The sequence below is a fragment of the Zingiber officinale genome, chromosome 6B (genome assembly GCF_018446385.1).
Source record: "Zingiber officinale cultivar Zhangliang chromosome 6B, Zo_v1.1, whole genome shotgun sequence".
NCBI lineage: Eukaryota > Viridiplantae > Streptophyta > Magnoliopsida > Zingiberales > Zingiberaceae > Zingiber > Zingiber officinale.
The window spans coordinates 1,598,635-1,620,433 of NC_055996.1; the positions used below are offsets into that span (position 1 = coordinate 1,598,635).

At 34.6% G+C, this 21,799-nt stretch overlaps 1 protein-coding gene and 1 pseudogene across 1 annotated transcript; both read right to left on the reverse strand.

The window, feature by feature from the left end:
- Positions 1-852: 852 nt before the first annotated feature.
- LOC121991672 (eukaryotic peptide chain release factor GTP-binding subunit ERF3A-like) lies at positions 853-16,876 on the reverse strand. Its single transcript, XM_042545667.1, has 16 exons — positions 16,570-16,876; positions 15,296-15,349; positions 14,694-14,795; positions 14,455-14,566; positions 10,947-10,992; positions 10,702-10,773; positions 6,552-6,614; positions 6,315-6,469; positions 6,175-6,239; positions 4,366-4,516; positions 3,366-3,471; positions 3,144-3,279; positions 1,886-1,950; positions 1,619-1,807; positions 1,473-1,545; positions 853-1,393 (listed from the first exon to the last, which is right to left on the reverse strand). Exons 1-16 carry the CDS (start codon positions 16,724-16,726, stop codon positions 1,329-1,331), a joined length of 1,611 nt encoding a protein of 536 aa, XP_042401601.1. The 5' UTR covers positions 16,727-16,876; the 3' UTR covers positions 853-1,328.
- A 584-nt stretch (positions 16,877-17,460) lies between these two features.
- LOC121991673 lies at positions 17,461-21,487 on the reverse strand (annotated as a pseudogene).
- Positions 21,488-21,799: the final 312 nt, after the last annotated feature.

A 21,799-nucleotide genomic window follows, 5' to 3' on the forward strand; every position in this document is an offset into this window, starting at 1 on the left:
TGGGTCAATCAATGGCGGGTCAATTATTTGGTGGGATAGGACAGATCGACCCAACAACTTGATGGGTTGAGAAATTTCTAACTAAACCCAATTTAAGACAGGCTACGGGTTTAACGGGCCAACCCGCGGACCCATCAAATTCTTTTTAAAAATTGAAAAAATATTTCATATTTTCAACATTTTACTTCGAAAAAATTTCAGCAATTAAATATATTCATAAACATGTATTTTAAATATAAATAAACACGAACGAGTAATTATATGGGATGAAAAGTACTATTTTTATTTTAAAATTATATCAAATAAAGATAATAAATTAACTACATATATTTTTCAATCCGCGGATCAACCCAAACCCATCGCGGGCTGACCCTTGCGGGTCGTGGGCCTAGATAGGTCAGCCCGTAAAATGAATCTGGATTGATAAACTTTCAACCCAACCCGCTTAAATTATTTAACAAGACGAACCAATCTGACAGACTCAATCTAAATTGACAGCTCTAGTAAGTCAAATTGACTATATATTAGGATTATTAAAGTCCTAATAGGTCAATTGGACCTGACACTAGATCAAATACATCAGACAACTAAATTATAAAGGAACGTAAACGTATGATCATTTCCTCTTTTTGAGAAAGAAACATGATGGATCATCCATATCACAAGGCCAAGTAAATATAAAAATGTTCTTTAATATCGCTGCTTACTTTGAAAAACCATAAAACAAATTTTAAACGAAGATTAGCACCACGCTGTTCACCCATTCTAGCACATACTTTGAACCATTTTTCTCCTTCGATCAATGCATTTCACTACAAGTATGCAATCCAAACATTTCAACAAAAAAAGGCCGAACAAAAATGAAATATATAAGTTCGTTATACTTAAAGTTTAGTTACACGAATTTATCTCATCAATAACCATAATGTCGGTAGAACAAATGATGCTAATGTCGAAAAACAAAAAATAATTCATAACCATGATAGATGCAATGCTCCCCAGACATGAATGTCATGTCTTCCTAAGATAACCTTTGGTTCATCAACTGCATAACCTCTGACCATTTAAGATACATTAGAGCTCTTATTTCACTTGTCACTCAGGTTGCAGACACCTCGTTCATGAGTTGAAGGCGGCGCTTGTTCTATAGTCTACTGATCAGGAACAAAACTTTGTATGAACTCTCCTACTTTTCTTGCCATGAAAGAATCTAAAAATTTGATATGCCGAGTTTAAACTTCACAAATTAACTTGTATAGCAAAAAGATTCCATGTGAATGAACAAATGGCATAAGAAAAGCCTGGTGGAAAGATGGAGCCATGAGCAACTATGCAAAGGTGACGCTTCCCGCTGGTGGAAGTGCAACTACTTTCCCAACTGCTACTGTTTTCCCTGTGAAGGACTTCGGCTATTAATACAATTTGCTTATAATTGAAGGATCTTATTGTTGTGGAGAAATTCTCGTAGTTACCTTCGGTACGGAGCGTGAACCTCCCAAGTTGAGCAAAATCAGAAAAGTTTTCAATACATATTAAGTTGGTAACCTACAAAGACAAAGTTAATATCCAAAATGTGCACAAACTTCCCCTTGTGATTTGAGTAAATATATAGAAAGACCTGAATGCGGCAGACAACAACAGCACCATTCTTAACAAAAAGTGGCTTCCTCTTGGCCTTGGCCTTCTTTCTAGGATCTTCTTCTTTCCTTCTTTTTGTATCGATTTCCTCAAGAAGATCTATGACCTCACACTCCTCAACAATTGAATGAATGTGCAACACCGCCTTGTATCCAGCAGTAAAAATTGCCTGAAATAGTAATAGGATGTTTGGGAGATATGCAACATTATCAAGCAGTCATTAATCATAATGCAGAGGGAAACTTACATTGTCAAGCAACTCAAGAATCTGCAACTGAGCATTAAATTCATAGAAAGCACCTATTGGCTTTGCTGCAAGAACAAATAGTGTCACCAATCTTGTCTAAAAAATCTACTGAAAGCCCTTTACTAAGGTTTGACAACCCAAAGAATCCGCCTAAACAAAGAAAAAACGATAACATGATGTTGTTGAAACATATGCATGCAAGTTTATATTAATACAGTTTTCATCTCCTTTCAGAATGAATATAAGAATAGATTGGAAGTCAACAAATGGTTTCAGAAGTTTAGGATTTTCAATATAACAGAAGTAAACTATATTATAGGAAAAAAAATAACAGAAAAGGTCATATATATATATATATATATATATATAGTATTCATTATCCAAACCATATGCTGGAACCAATGACCTCTAGGTGAGGCCATATGGCCTGTATCAATATTCATTAGTAATAACAGGTCACTAGATTTTGGATCGCTTCTTGGCAATCTATAAAAGGGCTAGCCCATCCTTTCCCAAAAATATGGGAATGATCAAGAAAATATACGTATAACAAATCATTAGGCATATGTTTTGACTTGTTAAGCTCAATCTATACTAGCATTAGGCCATATGTTTAGGCATCTGTACTAGCAGATGTGGTCTTCTATGTGTTACCTTAATTTTTATGCATATGCATTACTTGGAAAACACTGAAATTACAATATAATTCTATTAAACCATGATTTTTTTATATAAAAAATGGCAAATAGTTATATTAAGCCCCTTTATTAATACAGTTATACAACATTACAACTTCGCCATGGCAATGATGGAGTTCGCGATTTTAATCACAGTTCTAACTAGATGGTAAACTCAAACTTTTAGACTTGTTATGTTTCATGCATAATTTGTTGCTTTTCTGTTAGAAACCCAACAAGTTTATGTTGTAGGGTCAGTTTAACAATTTGCCCCAAAGATTTGTGTTCTTTTGTTAAAATGGCTGCATATTCTTCAACGCATACGCCATGAGAACTTCTTACCATGTGCATAGATATATATTCTTCACAGACTATTAGTGCAACTGATTCAAAAAAATATCTGATGCATGATAAAGAACATAAACAATCATATAGATTGCATAATGCTAACTTTGACAGCTTTGCAAATCTGAACTTCATATCTTCAATACTAAGTATCAGAGGTTTAGGACACCAAGTAAATAATTAAATTTTAACAAGAAATGGCAAAGGATAATTTTCCAGCATATAGAATTACATACCAACACTTGAAAGAACAAAGCCAGCTAAAATATCCTCTTCTTCAACACCTGCCAATTTCACTTTGACATTCTCACCAGGTCCAGCTCGTCTGACTTTCTTTTCATCACAGATTATAGAAAGTACTTTAACACTAGCCTGAAGAGGATCAACCAGATCATGGTATCAATTCAGTTCACAGAAATTTGATAACCAAAGAAGATTGTCAAAAAGGAAATCCGTACCTTATTTGGCATTACTAACAAGTTGTCTCCTTCATTGATGCTGCCTGACTCAAGTTTCCCCATCACTACAGTTCCCATGTCTTTGTATTTATCAATAATTGGCATCCTGTGTACACAGTATTTATATAAACAAAGAAAAAATCCATGAGATTTTCTAAGGGAAAAGCAAAGATATGGACCAGGCTATGCATCCATATATCTTTTGGAGACGTAAAAAGAAAGTGGAATACAGCTACAGAAAGAAGATTGATGTTCTAACCTAATAAAGGTCATAAAACTTAATGTTTCCACCATTGGGAGGATTCAGCCAAGGGTTCATCAACTAAGATCATATTGTTAGAACCTACAGCTCAAATTTACTAGAACCATGTACATACTATTCCGAGTAGTCTCCATATTATAAATCACTAGAAAGAAAAGAAATTTAAGTGGTACATATAATCAGATATATATGCACAAAAAAATAATCGTGTAATCTTTTCAGACTTCCCATCTTGACTGTAGGCAATTGCTTAAAAGGGCAGCCGGTGCACGAATCTCCCGCCATGTGGGGTCTCGGGGAAGGATCCATTGTACGCAGCCTTACCCTGCTTTTTGCAAGAGGTTATTTCCAAAATTCGAACCCGTGACCTTTTTGGTCACATGGCAATAACTTTACCGTTGCGTCAAGGCTCCCCTTCATATTCAAGCAACTTTACCGTAGACAATTGCTTGAATCTGAATAATATATCTAGTTAAATGTTGAGTACATAAAACAAAAATTTGAACGACTTAAGTCTCTTGAATGAGTTCCAATGAATAGAGCAACTACCAATTACAAGGATAGCATGTTAAAATGTATGAGTCTGTATTTGTTAAAAACACTTAGTTACTGACATGTAACGAACCTAGTTGTTGGAATGATGTACCAAGCTTCACTTGATCCATCAGATGTAGTCTACTTTATTAGGTACTGTCTAGAAAGATACATGAAAGAGGTGTAAATAAAGCAGCAGCATACCTAACAGGACCTTTAGGATCTCGAGGAGGAATTTCAATAGCATCAAGTACTTCAAAGAGACAAGGTCCAGACCACCAATCACAAATGCTTTTCTCCATTCTGATTTTCATGTTTGCACCAAGCAAAGCAGAGATAGGAAGAAATTGAACATCTGCAATGGGTTCATCCAGAAGGGAAGAAGCTTACATTATAAAGCTATAGTAACATTTGGTGGAAACAAAATTGGGAAGAAAAACAAATCCCAACTACTATGTCAGATCATCAAGTCTCCTACCATAGGATCATTTTATGTTAGTATATCGGTAGTGCCATGGTATGGTCAAAGAAACAATAGAAAAACAACAAAAAAAAATAGATGGTAAATTAGTTTCCTTTTTATTTTCAAATTGGGACAATCAGACACTTTAATTTAAAAACCAGTGCAAGCTAAGAGTTTAAACCATGGATGTTTAGCATAAAGCCAATAACACTACTGCCATGTTGGCAGTGGTGCTAGAGTCAAGAAGCTGATTATGTTCATTGTGATGATTATTTTTTGCTCATAACACAAGTTTCCAGTTGCAAACTGAGAAAGGTCGGGCGATTGCTATCATAATAAGTTATAAACAAGCATCTGCTAAACCCGAACATAACTCCTGCCTAGAAAATTTTCCAGCAAAATATATAAAACAATGAATTTTTGGAGCAAAAAATCAAAAAAAAGTAGAGAATAGTATCCCTTTAAAGTGCATGGCAAGCTTTTTATAAAACTTATTCCTAATAAAAAATAATTCAATAACTTTCCTTTGTTTAAAGGTACAAACAACTCCCTTACTTCCAAGATTCAATCAAAACCATAGATGATGAATCAAACAAGACACTTTTTATGAACCTGATAAGGATGCCATAAGAAACCAGTATCAATGGGTCATGAAAGAACAAGTGGGCAAATAAACAAGCAACAAAATCCCAGACTAGCATCGATTTTATGACCACTAGTGTCCTCTGTTTAAATGGTTGTAAACATACCAAACCGAAAGATAATCAGGTGGTAAGAGAAGGAATTTTGTTTGTATTTTCTTAAAAGAAGTTAAAGGTACTTTTTGTGCTAATGTTCACCTAACCAATCCTTGATATCAATTGGATTAATATCTTGCTCTTGATGATTAAAACAGGCAGTATAAACCATTCTTAGACACCCAGACAAGGAATGGTAGCGAAAGATTTGAAACGGCTGAATCAAATCGACAATGGCCAAACCAGGACTACTGGTATAGAGAAAGATTCTGACTTTGGATTGCAAAGGCCAGAAAGCTGATAAACTGTACAAATGTGTGATTTTGGAGATAAGCATGGAAGAGGTATTGGCAATTCCCACGTAGACTCAATTTTATGTGGTTAAGCATCTTCCACCTCTTGTTCTGCTAATTCACCCATTAAACTCAATAAGCAAAGTAATTATCCATACCCATTAACCTCACCCCTCTTTTTTAAACTGCTTTCTTCGATTAATTACCTTTCCTTCTACTCTCTTCTTTTCTATTCTACTTATCCTTCTTCTTCATTCACTAAGTGGACTTGGCTATTTTATGTGGATCAGTCTAAAAGTAACCAGTACCATTGAGACTTCAAGCCTTCATATCAATATTCTACAAAATTGCCAATCCAATATTTTAAACCTTTCCCAAATAAATTTCTTGCATAGAAATAAAGGAAAGAAAGGATCTCTATTGTCTCAAGTCTCAACAGAGCTAACAATAATCAATAGAACAAACTTGAGAAACATATTTCACTAAAAACAAGAATGGATTAAAAGTTAAGCTGATTTACCTTTCTTTACATTATAACCAGAGGATTTGAGAAAAGGTACCATCTTGGACTCTATTTCATCAAACCTAAATAGCAAAGAAAATAAATCATGAACCTGGCTAAAAGAATTAAATTTTATAAAAAATATATATATGTCGAACCTTTCTTTTGACCATCTCACAGTTGGATCATCCATTTTGTTGACAACGATAACCAATTTAGAAACACCTAATGTCTTTGCAAGCTGGACATGTTCACGAGTTTGTCCACCTTTCTCATACCCAGTTTCAAATTCGCCTTTCCGAGCAGATATTACCTATCACAAAACAGAACAAAATGTGATTATTGTAGTGGAATATGACTTATCTTAAACAAACTCAGTCTAGTTATGGAAGTACCAAAACTCCAACATCAGCTTGAGATGCACCACTTATCATGTTGGGAACATAACTTTTATGGCCCTGCATGGAAGGAAAATAAATCTAGCATATAGACTTGACAGTTAACAGTAATTTAAGCTGAGGAGAGAAAAGGCATCAAGAAGCATTCATGAGATGTCAAAATTTAGACCCACTGATAAAAGCAATTTAGTATTTGCCTACTTCCTAACAAGAAAAAATATTTATACTAATAGGATGTCTACTTCATCCACCCAAAAGTTCCAAGGAAATGCAATTGCAAATTGAGACAAGAACTGCACAATGACTCATGATTAATCCAATAGCTTTGAAGACCTTCAAAATTTTGTCTTTCCCTTTCGGCGGTTTTAAGAAAGACATCACCACTTTTTTTTTGTTGATCCTTTTCAAGTGAATATGGATCCATGTTGCTACATCAGCATAGTTAATGATGGATTAAAATGTACAAAAGCTCTATGTACTTTTGTCATTCTGATTCTACCCATCCTTGTATAGCACCGCCACCCTCTTCTTGAACATTGACCATAGTTATTAAAAGTGCTTGTCTGACTGCGCCTAGGCTCAAGGGGCAACTAGGTGAGCCTCTTGCACCTTAAGCATGCGCCTTGTGAGAGGCAACAAGCCTGCTTGAGGCACAATTTTTTTTGTCTTATTGAAATGAGGCATATAGATGCAAATCGTGTCCAAAAAACTTTTTCAATCGACACTTATTTCTCTGCTTGTAAATGAAACTAGAGTATTTTTGAACATGTAAGTATAAATATTTAAGGAAAAAAAAAGGACAGCCCGGTGCACGAACCTCCCGCTATGCGGAGTCCCGGGGAAGGATCCATTGTACGCAACCTTACCCTGCTTTTTGCAAGAGGCTATTTCCAGGATTCGAACCCGTGACCTTTTGGTCACAAAGCAACAACTTTACCATTGTGCCAAGGCTCCCCTTCCTAGTGACATAAATATTTAAGGAAATACTAAATAAATTTATTATAAAAAAAATAAAATTAAAATAATTTTTGTTTTGTGTGAAGCTACATTCCAAAAGAAGAAACAGGTTGAAGCAAAAAAGACTAAATAATTTAGCTTTTATTAAGTATAATAAGGCTTTGCGTCGTCAATACGATATGCATGACACTATCGATCCTATTTCTTTGGATGAGATAGATGATACTAATGAATGGTTGATGAGGGGATTTGACTTGGAGTAAAGTTGCATGAACTTCTGGAGTTGATGAAGATGCCTACAGTTTTAGATCTCGAATTTCATCTTCTTCATAAGAAGGGCAACTATATCAAAAAGAACTAAGAGAAGATCTTCTACAAGTCAACTTATTGATGAAGAGGAAGAAGAAATCGGTCTTGAGAAAACCAATGAAGATTCAGCTATACAAATCTAAAACATTTAGATTTGATGATGACGATTGACGATAATGATATGATTGAGGAAGATAATGAAGATTTGGATAATTTTAGATATTTGAAGTTTTCTTAAATTTGAATTATACGCCTAACGTATTCATTTGCTAGTGAATTTTATATTTACATTACTGGTTAATATTTTATGAACTGTAGTTTTATTAGTAAAATATTTTGACAGAAATTGTCTATATATGATTGAATTGTAAAAATTTAAAGAAAGGAGTACGCCTCGCCTTGCGTAGTACGCCTCGGGTCCCATAGCACCTATACCTCAGGTCCCATAGCACCTATACACTTTTGAGTGCCTCACGCTTTAAATAACTACGACATTGACTAACTTGGAACTTAATTTTAAAGCTATTTCGACCCGACATTTTGATGATGCCCCAACAACAAACATGCTTAATCCTACAAGATTCATCCATACATCCTCTTAAAAGATAATCATAATCAACTAAAAAGAAGTAATTCACTTTAAACTTATATTCAGACAAGTGGTTGTGGTAAAATTTTACTAAACATCAAGGAGTGTATGTTCTCAAACACCATTTGATGCACGTATTGCAAAAATTTCAGCCCACTATCGAGCTAGTCTTTTTACAATAAAAAGAGTCAAGAAAATGCTGAAATAGTTGACATCAAAATTTTTGCAAATTTGGAAAGTATCAGGAATTATGAGTTAATCTGACTTAAACTGGGACAATGAGAGGAATAAACCTAACCTCACAAGTAGTGACGCGATTTTATCACAATTCAACTTATAAGTTACTTGTCGCAAATGTGCAGCTTGTGTTGTCTTGTGCAAGCAGAGTTGATTTTTGAAATTGATTGCAAATTTGAAATTATTTTGGAACTGAAAAAATCTCAAATTCAATTTTTAAATTTATTTGAAAATAATTCAAAATTAATTTTTGAATAATATTTATTGATTTTTGAGACCTGAAATTAATTTTTCAAAACTACTTGAAAACTCCAAATTAATTCTTGACATCATTCATGTGATTAAATTAATTTTTTATATGAAAATTGTCTCCAGCAGTCGCCGAGTCCACATGCCGTATTGTCAATGTTTCTAGCAGAAACATCAAAGTATTGACCGAGTTTGAGCAAATAGGACTTAGGAACTTCACCTTAGCTAAAGATGAGCTAAGATGGTCCTCAGGAAGAACTCTTTGGTATGGAAAGATGGGAGGAATGCTGCCCCTAGACCACCAGACATTGATGAGATCATAGCAGTGCTCGAGGATGCTCCACATCGGTCACCAGCTCCTCCGACTCCTCCAGCCCCTCCTCCCACTTTTGACTTTGGAGGAGCAAGTGACCCTACTTGAGGAAACAATTACGCGTGAGTCTCAAGATACGAGGGTCTTGATATGAGAGATGATGGACATGATGAGGACCCGGTACTCGAGCCACCTCCTCCTCCTCCTCCTCCTCCTCCTCCTGAGTAGACTTATCTTAGCACATCTGCTTGGTGGACTTATTTGGACTTATTTTGCTATGATTGACTTGTTTTGGACTTGTAGTGTCTGACTTATGCTACTTCTGTTAATTCCAATTTAACTTTCAACTTAACATGAATTTAAAATTGATTGAAGAGGAAGGTTGAAAATTCATTCACCATAATCAAACTCCAAATTAAAAAGCATAATCCAATTTCCACTCTTATTGGGTTCGGATCCAACCCTATGCTAAACCCAAATCCAACAAATAAATCAAAAAAAATAAAAATAAAAATATATATATTAAAAAAATCCCAACTCCCCACTTCCCCTCACAGTCTCTCCGCTAATTAAGCTCAGCCCTCATGTTGCATCCAACAAATAAATCAAAATAATAAAAACTAAAGAAAATAAAAATATCCCCACTCCCCACTTTGACAACACACCATACCGCACCCAAAACTCATTCACAACTCCCTCTCAAAGCCCCACACATGAATGTACAGTTCGTTTCACTCCAAATCTCAACACAAGAGAGGAGCCCACCTCAGTTCTCACACAACACCTAGTGAATGCAGCCACCACCTCCTTCATCCCCCTCTGTTTGAGGGCATAGCACCATCTCTTTTGCTGCTTCTCCACTTCATCCTCTTCGCTATCTTCACTGTTGCCAAACTAACAAGCAAAAACCACAGGTAAGGATCCTCCAGAGCCCACTACAATTCTCTCAAAACACCTAGTGAATGTAGCCATCTCCTTTATAGTTCCCTGTTCGAGGGCATAGCCACCATCTCTTTTGCTCCCTCTCTATGTCACCATCCTGTTCACAGTCTTCACTGTTGCCAAACAAACAAGTAAAAAACCACAGGTAAGGATCCTCAAATCTTTCTATTTCCCCTCCCTCCATGGCACTGCATCACATCATTTGCATCTTCTTGCCGGAAAAAACATTGCATCATTTGCATCACACCATTTGTAAAAGAAAATTCTAATTCTTTTTCTTGCTTTTGAGGAAAAATGGCAAGGTGGATTTTCTCAACCACCTAAAATTTGAATTACTGCATTATTAGTGTTATAAAACCAAATGACTATATAGGTAACTTGTTGTTCATAAGTTCTTTTAATGCCAATTTAATCTAATATTAAAGAGTTAAAACAATAGAGCTCATAGCACATAAAAGTTGAGCTACCCACCATATACATTTGAAACTACTTGCTAAATATTGACAATTGTTAAGGGCATATATGAGGTAAGGGATGAAATTTAAATTTACCGGGGCATCCAAAACTGTAAACCTTGTATTCTCTGTTTCAAAATGTGCTCTACCAACCTCCACAGTTATTCCCTGGGAAAGATATAAAGAAATGAGTAAAAAAAATGTTTTAGTATCAGACTAGCTATTCCATAAGTTATTGGCATATAAAGTTATCAGTTATCATTAACAAATTATTTCTTGTGGTTCATTGCCAATCCGGAAGGTGTAGTATGAGAAAGGGAAATAACAATATAGAAACAGACCTTTACACGCTCCTCCTCATTGGTGTCCATGATATAAGCCATATACCTAGAACACAAAGTGCTAAATTAATATCTTATTGTATATGATATGAATTTGTTCTGCACATAGGGTATTTAAAGTACAATTTTCATATGGCCTGGTCCAATTGACAATGAGAAATCATTAAATTATTATTTTTTCTCCCACTACAGAGTCAAAGTAGCTTGTTCATCAGCAATCAAACACACACAAAGCCGTATCAGTCTAACTCACAGAACATAAGACAAAAGATGCTAAAATTAATTTGAATGTGATAGCATAAGGAGATTTAGTCTAAACAGTGCAAGGAGATCTAGTTAAGACTAAAAACAAAAATTATGAAACAAGATTTTCAATGTCATCTCAATTAGACTTTAACAACAAATTCAGTTAAAATTTCATGAATTCTAACAAATAGTTATTCCTCAATCGGGTTACAAAATGAACCTCAAATACCAAGTTTTGATAGAATTGTAATTCTTTCTTCATTCTTCTTAGTTATTGCATTTATCCACCCTAAAAAATTAAAATATTTTAGAGCCAGTCTGTACTAAAATAAGAAAGTAGTATGAGGGATGTTCTGGTCTAGTGGAAATTAATACCTTGCCTATTATTTACAAAATTCTGCAAACCACAAATAGAAATGAGAATGAAGCATTCAATTCATTGCTTGAACCAAACTAAGAAAGATATATATTCCTATACTAGTCTGTTTCCAAAACTTCAATTGAGTTTGTTGGGCTAAACAAAACACAATAATGCAGGAGTTCGCATACCTACTTAGAATCTTGAAAGAGAGAAGGAGATTATGAAAATACATATATATTAAATTTTGAATAAATGAAACAATGTCAGAGGTCTCTTTTATAGACCCTACAAGTTCACTAATTTTTCAAGAATCACTGAGAAATAAAATAATAAGTATTAAGAATCTAAAAAGTCTACAATAGTGTACAGAATAGCTGCATGTGAAGGAGCATAATCTGTTCTCTGTTTCTAAAAGGCAACCACCCCACCTAGGCAGTTTCAACAAGGAATGTTTTCGCCCCACCTAGACAGTTTCAACAAGGAATGCTTTCACCTAGTTTCTGGGCGATCCATGTTAGGCAGCTGGTGCAGCACCAAAATCAAACCCCAAATCACACAGAAGTTTAAGACGAAATTGGCAAAGCAAAGGATAACTATGCAAAGAAAAAAACATGTTCAAAAATAGAATATTTTAGTAATCAAAGTTGAATTTTACATGAGGCACTTAGACACTTAATAGATTCAATCCTAGAAACTCTAGAAAATAAATAAACTAATCCTAATTAATTGACTACCCAAATTAAAATAAAACCAAAATAAGCTAATTAACAAATAACTTTACTAATTAACGAACAACTAAATTTTAAATTCAAAATTTTGGATCTTATTCCATATCTACATTGGCAACACTTTTAAAATGCAACAATCGCAAACCGCTTAGGCATCCAAGAGGGGAAAAATTAGATTTAAAAAAAAATTGTTAGTTTATTAGATATTAGAAAATAATCCTAATTCATCCATGAGCCCACCCAACAAAATTTATTCGTCTAGGCCTCTAATTCCAAGTGACTTCTACCTCCCCCTTTTCATCTAATGTTAGCAGTTCGCACCAATTTCCAGCCTTGTCTTCCATAGGTGTGGTCTCTCACTTTTCTTATTTTTTCCCCTTCATTCATTATTAAATTTTTGAAGGGGAGCCTTGACACAACAATAAAGTTGTTGTCATATGACCTTGTGCTCATGGATTGCAGAAACAGCCTGTGACAACACAAGATATGGCTGCGTACAATAGACCCAAAGTGATCCGACCTTCCCTAGAACCCCGCATTGGCAGGAGCTTCATGCACCGGGCTGCCCTCATTCATTATTAAATTTTTCATCGTTAAAGCTCTACACACTTGGAATGTTTTTTCACAAATTCAGTATATCATAGTTGTAATGTAAAGTATGAAATGTCCTTCCATTGTTACATGTTTAGTGATTACTTATTATGACCAATATATTTATGATTATAAATTTGTTTTGATTGATTAAAGATACAACTATAATACATACACACACATAGAGATATCAATGTTAGTCGTTCTAAATCTAATATACTTCTCTTCCTGTTTTATTATTATTGTAATGTCGACCTCTAGGCCGTGCCTAGAACTTGGTGGCTAAAATTGACCCATTGCATAGCACCTATGCGGAAGGTAGGGTCCTGGGCAATTGACATTAGATGATGTTAAAATTAAATATAGAAGAACAAGTAGAAATGGCCTATATATCAACAAGCACCCTATCAAATATTTTTTTTCCCTTTGTAAGGTTTCAGATACACTAAATTTGATGATTTCACAAATTTAATTCACAGTTGAAAATATAGTGAGGGAATGAACTCAATGTGACTAATCACAGTATTGTCTATGATACATGTGCTATACTCAGGCAAGTCTACAATAGTTAGAGAAGACAATGAGATATATTGAGTAAATTATAACAAATAACGTGCATTAAATTTTCAACCAAAAATAAACAAGTGCTAATTAACTAAGTAAACATGTAACAGCTACAAATAACATCATATGTCTCATTATAACACATAATACAATTAGATAAATATATAATACAACAAAGGAGAGATGATAGGGTAGGATAATTAAGGTTTTATTCAAGTGACTTCATTAGATGAATAAATCATTATCAAACCTGAATCAGAATTATGTGAAATTTAATGACATGTCTTTGAAATCTAATAAGTCATCTCATCAATGAGGTGTGATGATTAGAATGATTCAATCACGATATGAATACATTGAGAAACTCAGATCTTGTTTGCATTTTTTTTATTCATAGTGTGGTAGGCATAAACTACTTTAATTGATTATTTACATTGATTATGTTCCCAACACAACAATTATTTTATAGCTAACAATCTAAATTGGATTGAATGGTCCAACCAATGCCCACATACACTTTTTAAAACTTTGACAACTATTTTTAATTAACGCTAATAAAATTATAATCATGAAAACAACCACATCTAGATTGTATTGAATGGTTCAATCAATACCCACATATGCTTTTTAAACTTTGATCTAAGCCAATCAATCAAGACCAACTAAATGTGAATTTAATTCTATTTGGCACTGACTGGATAATACATGCCAATCAGACTAGAAATGGATTGACCAAGCACCAACTAGGTCTGGTTCTTGGGGAGCAATTAAGTATTTCCAAGGATTAGTAAACCAACTTGAAAATAGCAGCAGATTGTCAAAACAATTTCATACAACTTCAAGAAATTGCAAAAGAAAACTTATAGCAATATTTGACTGAATGATAGATCAACATGATGAATATTTATCATACCACTGCAGTAATTGTTCTGGTGTATTGAAGATGTTACTACATATGTATCATAACAGTATCTCAAAATTAAATAGTAAATGGTGATTTAGAGAGTCATTCACATACCAACTGTCTCGATTTTTATCCTTGGCCTCTTTTTCATACTTCTGAATTGCTCGTTCATCAACTTGACCACTGAGTAAAAGAATTTGACCACCAGCTGTTGATTTACCAGCATCTGAATTCATTGATAAAGAATTTGGGAGAAAACAACATAAATAATTAGCATTGTTATTAAATCATGATAACTTTATGTATCTTATACTCAACTTACAGGAGGACTAATGCAACTTATGTAAACATACCAACATGACCAATGAACACAACATTTAAGTGTCTCTTCTTGTTTTCTTCTTTGTCGTCAAGTTCTTCAGCTTCCTCATCTGTAGTCGCCTTCTTATCTTTCACTGTCATTCAGGAAATAATAAGCTGGGAGTTAAAATAAACAGTACAATAAAATGGTACCATTGTTAAGGTGCAATGAATATAAGAATAATAGTTAGTTGAAGGGCTAAGAAGAATACGAAAAAATAATTAACAGATTAATTAAAACAATTACTGTGACGGCAAACTTAGAAACCAAGTAAAGATACAAGGAAGAATTTTTTTTTCTAAAGCAAACAAAAAGAGGATAACTTAGGCCTTCACTATAGATCACTATAAAGATAACTTATACAAAATAAATAATTTGCATTGATGAATTTGAAGTCTTGCTTGTGGCTCGTCTACGATGCAACCTAACTTGTATACAATAGAATAAAGCAAGCCTACCCTCCCACGTGGTGACCTGCTTAATTTCCTGATTTACCTCTCTACGAATGGCTATGGGCCAGCCGTGTGGGGGCACCCGGGATCAGCGTATGACCTTTTTGCAAAATAGAATAAAACAAATAATGAAACACTTTACCTCCCGTTTCCAGCTGTAATGACTGAATAACGGTCTGAATTTCTGCTGTTGTGTCTACGAAAACAAAAAAAAAAAAATCTGATATCAGAAAATGCACAAGTTTGCACGAATACTAAGCACAAGCAATGCAGTTTGAAAAGATTACACAAGTTGTCCTGCTTAAAGTCAAATCATAACTGCCTTATACTCTAATGAAAAGCGGATGAAAATAAAAGTATAAACCAGTTCTTGTATATATGTAACAAAAATTAGTCACCAAACAAAAAACTAATTGGCATGCATAACTACTCTAAATCATTTGAAAAGGGCATTTACATAAGACTGGAGAACATTAAATTAGGTAAATATAACAACTTCAGATAGGCTTTCAGTGGACAATCTATTTACCATCATTACTATGTATTTTATCAACCACTTAAAACATACAAGTCCAACCTATGAACTATAGATTCTTAAGATGCTCTGCATGCACATATGATTTAATCAAAAAGTGATGCCACGGTTTAGTTCCACATGAGACTTGACAGGAAACGAAGAGACTGCAAAATCAGGTAAGAGGGGCAATCGTTAAGTAGGCATAGTTGGACCTTCTGATGTCACTTAATATGTTATCAAGTTTAGGTGCGTCTTTTGGTGGTTGACTATAAGCGGAACTAGTGATTTATCTCCTTTCACATAACCTGGGAACGGACTATTAGGGGCACCTAGGTGAGCATAATCACCTTTTGCTACAATAGTTTAGGTGCGTCTTTTCACATTACCGCTTTTACTACTTATTGTTTGATGACTTCTGTACTTCAAACACAAATTACGCACTGCTTGTATATTTCATTAACCAAGGGGTAGTTTAAATCTAGAGTTGTTTATATTTGAGAAATCTATTATCCACTTGCAACTCAAATTAATTTGTCACTTCAAACCAGCAAACAGGAGTAGCAACAAACTACTTCTGTCTCAATTCTCTTATTTCTCTCTTCCTTTCAGCTCATTTCCCTGATCTTCGTCTCCATGTTTTATGAATATTTTCGTCCGTTTCAAACTAAATAAAAACGAACCTTTGCATAGATCACATGTTGCCAGAACAATGTTTTAAAAAGACCCGTCTTTATTTACAAAATTGTTAATTCCTGTACTCCCAACATATTTCAGAAGTTTTCCGCTGGCACGTCAGAGTGCGAGAAACCAAAACATCGGGTGGAAGCCGTGCGAGATCCAATATATTGAGGAATTTGATGTCAAACTTAAGATTCAGGATGTAGAGCAAAAGAAGGCACCTTGAGATTGAGGATCTGCCAGGTCAGTGGCGGCAGCTGAGGGAGGGTGGTCCTCTGCCACAGGATCATCCTCCTCCTTACTCCAATCCTCGGTGACACCGTCGTCAACGACGGAAGGCTGGTGAGGAAGGTCCTCCACTCGCGATTCGTCCTCCATCGCTTCTGGGTAACTTCTTCGTCTGCGCCGCTCCGATCGCTAGGGTTTTTTCTACCCGGAAAGAGTCGGAGGGAGTAAAACGTGATATTGCGGCGCTGGAGCAAGATAAAAAACCAAGGGGTCGCTTTGCGACAGAACAACCGGGGCATTTGGTACGAGTATCAACAAGTTTCATTTTTTTTCTATAAAAAAATAAGGAAAAAAAATATTAGCCGTTAAATTTCTCTTATTTGACTTTAAAATATTAGCTTAATTAGTCATTCACACCCGGATTGATTACTTTTTGATTTATTCAAAAAAAAAAACTTATGTGACATCGAGATTAATCAAGATAAACTGAATATTTGATATCAATTTAAAAAAATAAATGTATAAAAGATTTATAAATTATGTTTCACCTCATAAATATTAAAAGGAAACAACACGAAACTTCACCATTTTTCTCTTCAATTGAATTATTACTTGGCCATTTTCCTTATCGAATGAATCAGTGTTAATGGAAAGTTCACCTTGTTAAACTAATTGGCATCATTGTTAATGGAAAGCTCACCTTGTAAAGAAGTTGGCACAGACTCTAATTCCTCTTCAGTGGTCTGGTAAACCATTTTGAAACTCCCTGTGTATTGACAAGATCTTGGTCTTTGGATGACTCTTGACTATTGTCAAGATCAAAAATCTGTGCTTGAAGGAATCGAATAAATACACAAACATCCATGAATCATGACTCATCCATATGTAAGCTTGTAATACTTGTCAATCCAATCCAATCCAATCTCAAAAAATATGCCAATAAGTTTTTGAGTCAAAAATACAAGTCACACACATAGGATACAAACAACTATGATGAAAGTCATCATAACACGGGTATCTCTGGAGCCAACGCAAGTGATGGCTTAGCATATTCTTCTTCATCCTTCAGGGGATGAATGGTAACAATATCTGGAAGAGGTGTGGTAGGACCTTGCTTTCCCTTTGGATCCCAATCCAGCATAATCTTCACCTTGATTCCAAGAACACCCTAGGCAGGGGAGAAAATTTCAGCATATCTTTGACATACCCGAGAAGGATGTAAAGAAATTTAGAATGAACTTCAAAATAACCAAATGTCATGGTTAAGCAAAAGCAGGGAGAAGATAACCTGTCCAAGGAGAACATGCCTAACCGCCGAGTCGATATACTCCTTGACTGGCTGCCCAGAAGAAATCATGTACCCATCCTTGAATTTCATAGATTTAGCACGCTGTGCCCTAAGTTTTCCACTTACAATGACCTGCAATAGATCTCGATATCAATTAAAATTTCCAGAGTATATAGCTGAGACGACCCTTTGCGCCACTTTCCATGACAAACCCCAGGACACCATAGCAGGCCCTGAATCAAAAGAAAAGGAAACATAAGACCAGTGTATGAAATGTCGTTCCGTGCCGCCCGGCACGGGCGATTTTTACCGTTCCGCCGGGCGGCCGAAACCGGCACGGGAGGCGTCCCCGTCTCGACAGCGCTGGAGGAGACGCGGGACGCCTCCATCGGCGCCGGAGGAGACGCGGGACACCAAAAGCGTCGCCGAAAGCTTCCGGCGACCCTGCCGGCGTCGCCGGACTCTTCCGGCGACCCTTCCGGCGTTGCCGAACACCGCCCGCGGGATCGGCCGCGATGATCGCAGGCGATCTCGCGTACGCGCGATTTTTTTTCTTTTTTTTAATATTTATTTATTTTATTTAATTAATTAAATTAAATAATTCCTAAGGAGGACGTGGATTATTTCGAAGAGGCTTTTATAAACTCTAATTAAATTATCTTAATAAAATATATAAAAATATATTTAAAATTAAAATAAATTTTATTAATTAATATTCTGAAAAAAATTAATATTGTAAATTTAATTTAAAATTTTTTAAAAATATAATAATTCTTATTTATATTCTAATATTTTCTTTATTATTTTAAATTTCATTTAAATTTTAAAAAAAAATTAAAAATTCTAAAAAAAATTAAAATTCTATTTTTTTTAAAAGAATTCTAATAAATTATATTTATATTCTGATATTTTTTTAAATTTTTTTACTTGATATTTTTTTGCTATTTAAAATATATATTATTTAATTAATAATTAATTAAATGAATAAATAATTAATTTATATAATTATTATTAATATAAAGTAATATCTTGTATTAATTTATATACTTATTATTATTATTATTATTATTATTATAGATACTTTCATTTTAATTTAAATTATTGATATATCAATTCTATTTAAATAAAACTATTTTTAATTATTTTTCTAGTAATATTAAATTATTCAATAATTGAGAACTTATAAAAAATCAATATACAATTTATTTTTATATACACCATAAACATATTTATCTTATAATTACTATAGATAAATAAAAAAATACCGAAACTGTATCGGCACGGTACAATACGATACCGAAACCGTATTGTTCCGATCTGAGACCGAAACCTCGGCACGGGTCGAAATTTTAAACCTTGCAAAAGACAGATATCTAATTGCTGAAGTACATGATACAACTAATTGTCTCAAGTTAAAAAGTAACCCATATTCATAGTTCAATGTCATGAAGAACAAAATAGGGAAGTTATGGTAATTGAAAAATACTGAGATATTAAGGAAATGATGTATAAAGATTAAAAAAAATTATAAAGTCATTTTTTATGGAAACTATGACATCAGCAAAGAACAGAGTCACAAGAACTGATGAGAGATAACAGCTGTAGTATCAGGTGCAGAAAAACCAATGACCATAAATTTTTTTCATGATGACTCATCACCATTCAGCTGCAACTACAAATGCAAATTAACTTAAATCTAACTAGAAATTACTTCTTTCCTTGTTAGATTGACATGACGGTGGAAGGGAAATTCAAAGATAGAAAAGCCAGAACAAATATCTTCTTGAATGAATGATAACAATTGTCTTATAGATTAAGTTAGAGAGATGACCATTTCAAGAAAGAATACATCTTTGACCATAAGCATTGGCAGAAAAAATCTGTCAGTTAACTAGGAGCACAACTAACCACTCCATGAATGAGATAATGCTGTTAAGGTAACAAACTCAAAAACTAAATAAGTCAGACTAAAACGAATCTAAGGGAATTTATTTGATAGCAGAACTACAGAAACACCATTACATTGTAATAAAATGTTCGAGCATATTCCAAACTCCGAGTATATATAATATACAAGAAGCCTGACAAACTCCTAATTCATTGTATGAGCATAAAAACAAACCATTAGACAATATGATGCCTAGCAGCACTATAAGCAACAATGCTCAAGAACAAAATAATAAAATAAAGAAAAGGAGGCAAAACTAAAATAAATCAAGAAAACATAGTAGTGTTCATTGTTCAATCAATAAGAGAGAAAACATTATTTCATTTTGACATGGAGTAAATGTTTGAGTGACCACTTAACTCAAAAGCTTTTGCACTTAAGAGGAATGTGTTCATATCTTTATAAACTTCCTCTGATAGACGTATCAGGCTAGAATTTTCATCTTAATACAAAATGGAGGAGGAAAAAATACAACCAAGCTAGAACCAAAAAGTGTTACACTCTCAACAACCATTCATGGGTCATCTTACTACACAAAGTAGGTAAAGTAGCCTACTTCATTACCTTTGGCGAGTCATCAGTGGTTACAAAGAAACAAGTGCAGGTTTGCTCAATTGGAAATCAGTAACTCAGATAGAAGAAGCAAACATACAAAACATTAATTAGAAATAAATTTATAAGAATATACCAAGGAGGTTAAGCCATTAGATTTAAAAAAAACACATAGCACCTAATTGCTCCAAGGAAAACTATATTTCGTCATCTTCCAACACAAATATGATACTGATTGGCCTATTTGTTTTATGGATGACAATAATCATGCAAGGGGTGAGAATTTGTGAGGCTAAAACCATGATCATTATGAGCAAGCTATAAAATAATTGAATGAAATGGTCAAATTTTCTGTCAAATAAGTGAAATCACACCTCACACCATAACAAACCACAAAAAAAATCCAGTGTAATATAACTATAAATAGTCAAACAATTAAGACTTGATAAATAAATTTGAAAGAATGAAATGGAATACAAGAATTAGCAAAATTGACCCAAAAAAAAAAAATGAAGCTTTCTGTGACAAAAAAAAAAGTGTGGAAATAATCCAAACCTCCTAACAGCAAGTCCTCCAAGAAGGTTGTAACGGACTGACTCCGCCTGAGCAATGGCACAAAGCCCTCTATTGTTCACCTTCGCAGCATATAGCTCGACCCCATTCTCAGGAAACTTGAATCGTTTCTGCACAACAGTTCCCTAATTCTCCTACACTTTTCACCTATACCAGCCAAACAGACAGGCAAATAGCATTCAGAACAAACAAAACAGGAGAATTACATTTAAAACTTATCTCACGACTAACCAAGAACATTCTGGGTACGAGTTGCCCGAATGATGATTTCGGTCGGCATTGGCGTAACTCTGACCTCCACGCCCGACTATCCATCCTCCGCCAGTTCTCTCGTCAGGACCTCGTTCAACTCCGCAAAGAACACCCCATCCGCCACAAACTGCGACACCGAGACGACACCGAAGAAACTGAGACACGGCGAAAAAATCCGTTAGGAAAGGAGGCATCTTGGGTTAGACCTTTCTCTTCTTACTCATCCGGGTCGCCATTTTTTGAGGAAATGGAAGTGATGAATTCGCCTCCGCTGTTCGTTCGGCGCAGTATGGGTTGGTTTATGTAACCCTAGAAACTGAGATCAGGAGCTTGATCGGGGACGTTAAACACCGGTTAACAGAAAGGATCGAGCGGTTGGAAAGGAGAGAGAGATAACGAAGGATTTAGATGGACGGTTGAGATATTGTGTGAATCCACTGCTCTTATGCGAACGGTTTCATAGAATACCCAATCCATCACAAGGAGGCGGATTGTGGATAATGTGACCCCACTAACGAGCCCATTACAAAATATATATATATAAAAGATTAAAAATTTTAAATTTAGGTTATGGATTAGGTTAGTCAAATATAAATATCTCGTGATAATT

What these genes read in the sequence shown, in the direction of transcription:
- LOC121991672 (XM_042545667.1), bottom strand. Translation starts at nt 16,726, where the DNA reads ATGGAGGACGAATCGCGAGTGGAGGACCTTCCTCACCAGCCTTCCGTC. An exon ending in ATTACAGCTGGAAACGGGAG is followed by an intron (nt 14,796 to 15,295) that starts GTAAAGTGTTTC and finishes CCTGAATGACAG; the next exon opens with TGAAAGATAAGAAGGCGACT. An exon ending in TGTGTTCATTGGTCATGTTG is followed by an intron (nt 14,567 to 14,693) that starts GTATGTTTACAT and finishes CAATGAATTCAG; the next exon opens with ATGCTGGTAAATCAACAGCT.